Source organism: Prunus persica, chromosome G3, assembly GCF_000346465.2.
Source record: "Prunus persica cultivar Lovell chromosome G3, Prunus_persica_NCBIv2, whole genome shotgun sequence".
Classification (NCBI taxonomy): domain Eukaryota; kingdom Viridiplantae; phylum Streptophyta; class Magnoliopsida; order Rosales; family Rosaceae; genus Prunus; species Prunus persica.
Window position 1 is genome coordinate 20,859,980 of NC_034011.1, and position 9,970 is coordinate 20,869,949.

General features: G+C 37.9%; 1 protein-coding gene across 2 annotated transcripts; it reads left to right on the forward strand.

Moving 5' to 3' along the window:
* LOC18783310 (probable LRR receptor-like serine/threonine-protein kinase At4g36180) lies at window positions 822-5,732 on the forward strand. 2 transcript variants are annotated; one of them, XM_020559558.1, is made up of 3 exons: window positions 822-1,315; window positions 2,843-3,537; window positions 4,143-5,732. In XM_020559558.1, the coding sequence occupies exons 1-3, from the start codon at window positions 1,224-1,226 to the stop codon at window positions 4,145-4,147; spliced, it is 792 nt and encodes a 263-aa protein (XP_020415147.1). In that variant the 5' UTR covers window positions 822-1,223; the 3' UTR covers window positions 4,148-5,732. The 2 variants fall into 2 exon arrangements, with proteins under 2 accessions (XP_020415147.1, XP_020415146.1); XM_020559557.1 differs by having other exon boundaries at window positions 828-1,315; window positions 2,843-5,732.

Sequence of the window (9,970 nt, forward strand, 5' to 3'; positions counted from 1 at the left end):
TTCGGAACAAATGCTCTCTCTAAGAAAGGTATTAGGTTTGAGTCTTAGCATTATGAGTAAATTTAATATATTATCGCTCCTCTTAATATGAAAAGTTCTTAAAAATACATGATCTAAAGCCAAACTCACAAAACCCAAAAGAACTAAATTTCTAAAACAACTGATGTGCCCGAATAATAAACCACTCATTTAGCCTTAGAGAAAATGTAGAACATGAGGTAGATTTAGTGGTGGATCCATGATTTCAAAGATGATTAGGCAAAACTTACATGCTAAACTCAACTGCACAAGTAAATTTTATTAATGAACATAAAAAATACACCTAGTTAAGGGATGTAATTAACCTTACCTTCAAATGCAGAAAAGTTGATGCCTAAAGGTAGAGAGTAGGAGAGATCAACTAGGCAGTTATAACGTTTCTTTTATTATTATTATTTTTTGGGTTGGGATAAAGAAATGTACTTTTTGTGGTTGGAAAATTTTGGGCCGGGCTGTAGCCTTGTCCGCCCTCCATGTAGAACCATCACTGGACATATTGCAAACAAAGATGCCAAACTGACATGACTCAGACCAAGTCACAACAAGATTTTTTTCACTAACCTAAAAAAATAAAATGGAAATAAAAGAGAGTGGAGGAGGGAAATGCCCTCCTCTCCTCAGCAGGCAACACATTTGGGTTCACAAATTATGTTCAAAGCGATCATGTTCGATTATAGTTTGACAGCAATGTTTGTGGTTACATGCAAAAGACTCTGACTGTGAAACAATGTTTCCAGCAAAGATAAATATCAATCCTGCAGACGACTTGACTTCAAGTCTTGGAGTGATTGATCACCGCCCATTTTCCTTGATTATTTTGCATGAGCTGAAGGAGATGGATTTTGTACAACTGTAAGTAGTGTGCTGATTAGTATAGTCTAAGCCTGGAACGATAATTGTGCATGCACTTAGTCTCTGAGAATGACAGGTGTAAGGTTGAAATAGCCACGTGTAGTGATCCTAGAATAGCTAGATGTGTGGCTGAGATTCAATATGTTGTGTGTGAATCCAGCTGAGGCTAACGATTATGTAGTACACGCTTTGTGTTGCTCATTCTGATAGAAGAGAAATATAGTCATCTCTGCGATTTCTGCAAGAGAGAAACATTTAATCACTCTGCATTTCTTCATTCTTCTATTTTTTCTCTTTCAAGGAAACTTCGTCGTTGCTCAGACCTCCCAAACATGCTACCATTCAAAAGGATTTCCAAATCCCATGTCTGCCTGGGTTGCAATCCTCTGTGTAACAAATTACAAGCTGGGGATGACATTGACATGTGAGTAATTGGTTTTTTTTTCTTCTTCTTTTTTCGATAGTAAGTCATTACCAGGTTGACTAAATTGCATTTTAATGGCATTAAAACTAAAGGTATGTGCTTAGGGATTGTGGTTAGTCGTTACCATGAAACAGAGGATATTTTTATAGTAATAAGCTTTATTGGCCTCCTTCAACTAGAAAGTGTTTTGTGTCGAGAGTTTAGGCTTATTGGCCTTTATCACTAGCTTGATTACAACAGAAAGCTTAATGCCTATTTATAGAGGGAACAAACCAAGTAGTAGAGTCGGTTATTCTAGTAAACCGACATTAACTTGTAATTCCAACCACATATTGTAGCTTCAATTAAGTTAGTGACTAGTGTTTAGGGAATGCATCCACCCACTTTGCATTCTAAATTATTCTATAAAATTCAGCTAGCTTATAGAAGTCTCCACCAAATGTGCATTATTTTTCAACTCATAAATTGGTTCAAGACTTTTCAGCCTTAATGACTTCAAGTTGTTGAATAAGTTATGATCGAAGACGATAAACTTGACTTCAAGTCATTACATTAATGGAAGAGGATCCATGCTTATGGATACTGCCGATTGCGTCTCTACCATGTCCATTTGATGGGCTAGAGAGTGACTATTTTGTTCATTTGGGGAACCAAGACTTCTTTCATGTTAAGACTGGCACTAATTATGAATTTTACAAGATTCAATATATTTGTATCACCACGTTTCAAATTATTTGTTCGGGAAGATGGAAGACATATAATCAAGCATAATCGCAAACATATATCATAATTAAGCCTTTCAATATCTCACATTACGATACCGTCATAGGCTTACAAGTAAACACGGCCATATGCCATAATTTAATATTTGCCTGCTACAATTGATCGATCACATGGCCTTAGCTTTTCCATGTTATTTTCAATCTCACCCGCAATTTCAGTTCGGAAGGGTAGGTAGTGGTAGTGTTTCATTTTATGACTCCAATTGTCCAAGTTGGCCCCTTATTACTCGATAGACATATGGTATGTGATGCTGTTAATTTAATTCTGAAAATTTCTTCGTCATGTTTCGATAATAAATAAATAAATAAATAGATTAAAACACAAGTATCATCTTTGTGCTTTTTATTTGCACATTATTTATGGTTAGCAATTTGAATGGTTCGCAGCAAATCAAATTGCATAAACGTCATTTGTATGAGCCTCCTTGTGTAAAACTTTTCAGCCTCAATGGCTTCAGCTGATAAACATGAAATAAATATATTAAAACCAGTGAGGTAAATTAATTAATGGAAAACTTTAAAGACTTTGAATGGTTAGCTTTGGAAGACGATAAACTTCTGTTCACCTTCTATAAAAGGAGTTTATAATTTCTCCACCCTTAATTGTGTGAGAGCCATAATTAAGCATACATAATTACAAAACAAAATTGCAATGGGAATGGAATCGTGGCTGTCCAAGTTCATTTCTCTACGTTGTTTTATTTTTCTGTCACTCATTGCTACTCACTGTTTTTTATTTGTGTAGACTCAGGCACTTACCCAGGTTGATGAATGCTCAGCCTTGCTGCAGTTCAAGGAAAGCTTTGCAATTAACAAGTCTGATTCTGCAGATCCTCTTGCTTATCCGAAGGTTTCATTTTGGACGCGAGAAGGAGATGAGAATCGGAGTACTTGTTGTTCATGGGATGGTGTTGAATGTGATGAGGAGTCTGGCCATGTTATTGGCCTTGACCTCCGTAGCAGCTGTCTCCATGGTTCTATCAATTCCAGCAACAGTCTCTTCCGCCTTGTCCACTTGCAGAGGCTTGACCTCTCAGATAATCACTTCAATTTCTCTCAAATACCGTCAAGATTTGGTCATGATCTTTCGAAGTCTAACATATCTCAACCTTTCAAATTCCTTATTCTCTGGCCAAATTCCATCAGAAATTTCAAAGCTATCAAAGCTGTCTACCCTTGATCTGTCTTTCAATGGTCCGAAATTTGATGCTTATGGTATCCCTTTGAAATTGACCAAGGGCAACATGAGAAGCCTGGTTCAGAACTTGACCGCCATAAAACAACTTCATCTTAATTGGGTAGAGATGTACTCCACTGTGTCTGATATCTTGGTCAATGCATCTTCTCTAACGTCTCTCCGATTTGGCTATTGTGAGTTGAATGGGGAATTCCCAGTAGGCATCTTCCACCTACCAAACTTAGAGGTTCTGGATGTGAAAGGTAACTCAAACCTTACCGGTTATTTCCCTAACTTTAACATGAGCAATAATAATTCTATCAGAAACCTCCATTCCTTAAATTTGTTGGACATCTCTCGCTGTCATTTTTACCCCCTTGTTCCATCTTCACTCGGAAACCTTACCCAGCTCAACTACCTTGACATGTTTTTATTTAATGACATTCCAAATAATAATTCCACAGGCCAATTAGTTTCTGAATATTCCTTGTCTTGGATAGCAAGTTTAACCAACCTCTACAGTTTGTCCCTTGGGGAAAATTCCCAAGTTTTGTGGCTAACCTCACGCAACTTTCATTTCTATACTGGGATAATGACGAATTAACTGGTCAAATCCCATCTTGGCTTATGAATTTGACCCAGTTAACTACTCTATCTATACCTCCCGGGTAACAATTTGCAAGGAGCAATTCCTAGGTCACTCTTCCAGCTCCAAAATCTTGAAATTCTTGACCTTTCCTCTAATAGCTTGAGTGGACAAGTTGAGTTTGATCAGTTTTCCCAGCCCAAAAAGTTAATGGAACTTCAATTATCATACAACAAGTTATCTCTGCTGATCATAACCAATTTGAGTGCTACTGTTCCACAGCTTGAACTTCTAGATCTCCAGACCAATATGTTACAAGGATCACTGGCAATTCCACCACAATCAATCAGAAACTATATGGTCGGCAGCAATCATTACAGTGGAGAAATTTCGCCCTTGTTCTGCAACTTGAATGATTTGCACATTCTTGATTTGTCCAACAACAGCCTGAGTGGCATGCTTCCACAATGTTTGGGGAACTCCAGTGCTCTTGAAATATTGATGCTGATGAACAATTCATTTCATGGCAGTATTCCTCAAATATGTCCAGTCGAAAATAGTTTGAAAATGGTTGATTTGAGTTACAATCAGCTACATGGAAAAGTACCAAGATTAGAGTTTCTTAACAATCATATGCGCGACATCTTCCCATTTGGTTAGGGGCACTTCCAGCACTACAGGTTCTCAGTTTGAGGTCTAATGGATTTCATGGCATGATTGGGAAGTATGCAACTAACCATGACTTCCCAAAGTTGTGCACCATTGATTTATCTGACAATGGTTTTTCAGGTGTGTTTCCCTCTAACTACTTAGAGAACTGGAATTCCATGAAATTTGTTGACGCGAGCCAGCAAACTTATTTTCAAGTCAACTCAGCTAAATATACGGCTCCCTTTGCTTATCCATACTCAATCACAACTTGGTGTTGAGTTGAAATTTATATGGACCCCTTATCTTCTTAGATTTATAGATTTCTCAAGTAATAGATTTGAAGGAGAGATTCCAGCAGGTGTCATTGGGAATCTAAGAGGCCTTCTTTTCCTTAACCTTTCCAACAACGCTCTCACTGGTCTCAGCCCATCATCTTTATGGAACTTGACGGCTCTTGAATCGTTGGATCTCTCCCGAAACCAGCTCTCAGGAAGGATCCCCGGTAATTTGGCACAACTCACTTTCCTTGAATATTTCAATGTATCCTATAACCATCTTGGGGGTCCTATACCACTTGGCCAACAATTTGGTACATTCCTAGAAGATTCTTACCAAGGAAATTCAGGTCTGTGTGGAAAGCCTTTGTCAAAGAAATGTGATAGCTCAATATTGCTACCACCATCAATCTTTGAAGAAGATGAAGATTCCGGGTTTCAAATTGCACTAGATTGGTATGTGGTTCTGCCAGGAGTTGTTAGTGGTCTAATAGTTGGAGTGGTTGCTGGGAACTTTTGGACAAGCAAGAATCATGAATGGTTTTTAGAGAAATTTAGCAGGAAGAGGCAGCCAAGAGGCACACGGGGAAGGAGAGGACACAGAAACTAAGTACTTAATTTAAATCCATGTTTATCTTGCAGCTGCTGCTGTTGTTGTTTAGAATTCTTGTATGGGGTCTGGTGCATTCTGTTTTATTACAGTAAGGGTGGTGGGTGGTGCTGTAAGTTGCTTGTATTAATTTGTACAACAATTTTTGTAATATGTTTCTGTACAAACTACATTTTCTGTTTCCTGTTTGCTTAGTTTCTTTGATTTCTTGTATTGTTGTTCTTAATTCAGTACCCAATATTTGGATGCCTAATGCTTACTTTGCAGCCAGTATATGTTGCTACTATCAACTTCTAGTAATTTAATTTGCCAACTCTCTTGAGGTTCTTCTCTGTCCTTCTCTGCCTTCTCTGTTCTCTTGATTCTTATTAAGAAAGACATGATGTTAAAATGCTGAAGCCAAAATTTTACTTGCATTGCTGCCTTGAGTTACAAATGTGTGTGTGTGAGAGAGAGAGAGAGAGAGAGAGAGAGAGAGAGAGAGAGAGAGCAACTTTTCAAGAAAACCCAAAACATGATAAACTCTTTGGGCCATAGATCTGAGTGCCAATGGTAGGAGGAAATTCTATGTAATATAATACAACAAATGACAGAATATGTTGCTAATATTGACTGGCTACAAATTACATTTCCCGTTTCATGTTTGCTTAGTTTGTTTGATTTTCTGTATTCTTGTTCTTAAGTACCAAAATTTTGATGCTTAATTGCTGACTTTGCAGCCAGAAATTTGAGTTCTTGGATCAATTTGAGGGTTGCTCTTGCTATCAACTTTTCAATTATTGAATCACCCAGCTGGGTCTTAATTAAATGCCGAACAAAGAAAATGGAACCGGAGAAAGGGACACGAAGACCCACTAACCTTGACGAAGGCAGAGGATGAAGAAAAAGGTGGACAACGAGCCCTGACTCTGCTTCACTGAGACATCGTAGGAATTGCAATCTGAGACTCCCAAGCAATCATCGTGGTTTGTGTATCAAATTTGGATCCCAAATAATGTGCCATTTGACACATCATCACTTTTAAATTAACATAATTTCAAACATGTATTTAGGAGTCATTAATTTCTTTTTTTAAAAAAGTAAACAAATCATTTGGGACCACTGGTTAATTAAATAAAATGATTTATTTACTTTTATAAAGAGAGGAATTCTGTTCCAAAATGATTTATTTAGGAGTCAAGTCTTCGAGAGATTGATCAGCTGATTTAATTATTCAAGCAATTCCTAATCTCCTTACTTTTTGGCCTTTGGTTACCTAATATCTTTTCAATTATCATACTTTATTTATCACCCCCTCCTCCCCTCTTTTTTGATTATTTTGCATGAGTTATTGACTTGTGGTTGTGGAGATCGAATCTGATTCAAAGCTGATCATTGATATGATACGTGGCAATCTTAGTGTGGATGCTACTATTGAGGGCCTGGTGTTTGAAATTGGTTTGCTAGCACGAAGGTTTGAGCAGGTGACCAAGTACGCACCGCGTGAGGAAGTTGAGGTTCCACTCCAAAATTAATCAGCAATGGAGGAAATAGCCCAATTCCTTATAAGTCTTTGCTAGGTTCTCAACCTTCTAATGTGAGACTTTTTACCTTCACATTCTTACACGCCCCTGCGAGTGTAGCAAATTTCAAGCTTAATAGGTGGACAACGCATATTGGGTGACGTGGAGCACATGTAGCCATTGAGCTTTCACATGTGGGCTAACCCGCTCTAATACCATGACGAAGTTAAGGTTCCACCCCAAAACCAATTGGCAATAAGGAGAGTAGCACAACTCCTTATAAGTCATTGCTAGGTTTCTCAACTTTCCAATGTGAGACTTTTTACTTTTACATTCTCATATCATGCATCAGTAACCGAGCTGCCCATGAGGTGGTGTCTTTTGTTACTAGAAATGGAGGGGTCCAATGTCCATAGTTGGGATTTGTTGTGGCCTGAGTGGCTTTTTCATATTTTGGCATCTGATGTAAACGTTGTTGTTCGTCTTTGAATAAAGTTCTTTGGCAAATATATATATATATATTACATGCAATCTAAGTAGGTTTCTCACATACACGAACACAACAAAGATGACATGGAAGTTCGAATTTGATACTTCTTGTCTGCAAATCAAGGTCCTTTTCCACTTGCCTAACCTCCTCAGGTTACAAAATTACACTAACACCCCTTAAGGTTTTAAATTATTTTCACAAAACTCTCTAAAAAAAAAGTGGTAACGATAACAAGGATACATCTTATGCATCTAATATTTATACTACAATTCATGAGGAACTTACTGAACTCGAATCTCAAGTAATTGAACAATGTGTTTGATTTGATAATTATTTATATTTTGTACTTCTTTGTGTTATATTTGCTCATAATGTGGCATTGTTTGATTTATAGAATTTTATTTACATTTTTGTTTCAAGAGAAAAAGGCTTATAATATATCTCTTGTAAAAAAATAAAATTTAACCTACCTCTACAAAAATTTATGGGTTTGTCATTGTTAGAACTCGAACCCACGACCTTTCATGGGGGAGCATATACTAAACTCACACACACTACAAGGATGCTAGAACTCTAACACATGACCTTTTGTGGGGGAACACACTAAACTTACACACACTATACGGATACTAAAACTTTAACCCAAAACGCTTGTTGCACTTCACATTTACTCAAGGTAAATCCATGAAATAGAAAAATATCTTTGCATTGGATGGTTCATCAGTGACACATGAATGTTTTAATAATGGGCCATCTCAATAGCTCGCTTTCACCGGTCGGTAACCGTCTACCAAGCTAGACTGACCTTTAATAGCTTGACTTAAATGAAACTAAGTAAAGTCGCCAAAGGAGAAGAAGGAAGCATAGAAGGCCAACGTTTGATGTATTTAATAGATGGTGTGTATGAACTTTGACTCAAGTTGTGATTATGGTAAAATGAAAAGTGGGTTCAGTATATCACGAATGTGTGCACAAAATAGATTGATGTTGTGTCTATAAAAGGAGTTTAACTTTTCCACACTTTATTATGAGAGAGCCATAAAGCATACATACATACATAATATATCAGAAATGATCATTTCCAGAGGAATGGAATCGCGGTGCTCAAAATTTATTTCTGTGCGCTGTCTTATTTTGCTATTACTCATTGCTACTCATTGTTTTCCACTTGTGCAGACAGTATGGACAGTTGGCCGCGTTGATGAGTGCTCTGCCTTGTTGCAGTTCAAGCAAAGCTTTTCGATTGAAGAGTCTGCTTCTGGGGAACGTTTGTCTTGTGCAAAGATTGCATCTTGGACTCAACATGGTGGAGAGAGGAGTAACTGTTGTTCATGGGACGGTGTCGAGTGCGATGAGGACTCTGGCCATGTTATTGGTCTTGACCTCCGAAGCAGCTGTCTTCATGGTTCCATCATCTCCAGCAGCTCTCTCTTCGACCTTGTTCACTTGCAGAGGCTTGACCTTTCAGATAATGACTTCAATTACTCTGGAATACCATCCAGATTGGGTCATGATCTGACTAGTTTAACATATCTCAACCTTTCAAGTTCAGTCTTTTCCGGTCAAATTCCATCAGAAATTTCAATGCTCTCCAAGTTGTCTACTCTTGATCTGTCTTCCAATGTTTTTAATGGTAACAGTTTAAAATTGACGAAGACCACCCTGGGAAGCCTGGTTCAAAACTCGACCAACCTAAAACAACTTCATCTTAGTATGGTAGAGATATACTCCACTGTGCCTGATATCTTGGTCAATGCATCTTCTCTCACATCTCTTAAAGTTGACAGTTGTGGGTTGTATGGGGAATTCCTAGTTGGCATTTTCCACCTACCAAACTTAGAGGTTCTTTATGTGAGCTATAACTCTGACCTAACAGGCTATTTTCCCACCTTTAACAAGAGCAACGTTTTCAAGAAATTGAATGTTGCCAACACGAATTTCTCTGGTCAACTGCCAACCACCATCGGAAACCTCCATTCCTTAAATTTGTTGGACATGTCCAACTGTAATTTTTCCCCCCTTGTTCCATCTTCTTCATTGAGAAACCTTACCCAACTCAGTTTCCTTTCCATGTCTTCATTTAATGACGTTTCCAAAGGCAAGCTATGTGTTTCTTTTTCTTGGGTTGGAAAACTAACCAAACTCTACCACTTGAGCCTTGGAAATACCAACATAAGGGGAGAATTCCTATCTTTTGTGGCTAACCTGACACAACTTGAATATCTAAACTTGGCTGCTAATGAAATATCAGGTCAAATCCCATCTTGGCTTGTGAAGTTGACCCAGTTAACCACTCTAAGCCTTGGTGATAACAATTTGCAAGGACCAATTCCTAGGTCGCTCTTCCAACTCAAAAATCTTGAATATCTTCTTCTTCCCGATAATAACTTGAGTGGGTTGGTTGAGTTTGATCAGTTTTCCAAGCTCAAAAAGTTGAAGGGCCTTGAATTATCGAACAACATGTTTTCTGTGGAGATCAGAAATGATTTAAGTGCTACTCTTCCAAAGCTTCAAACTCTATCACTGGGCTGCTGCAACTTAACAGAGTTTCCAAATTTTTTGAAAAATCAATCCCGACTGAC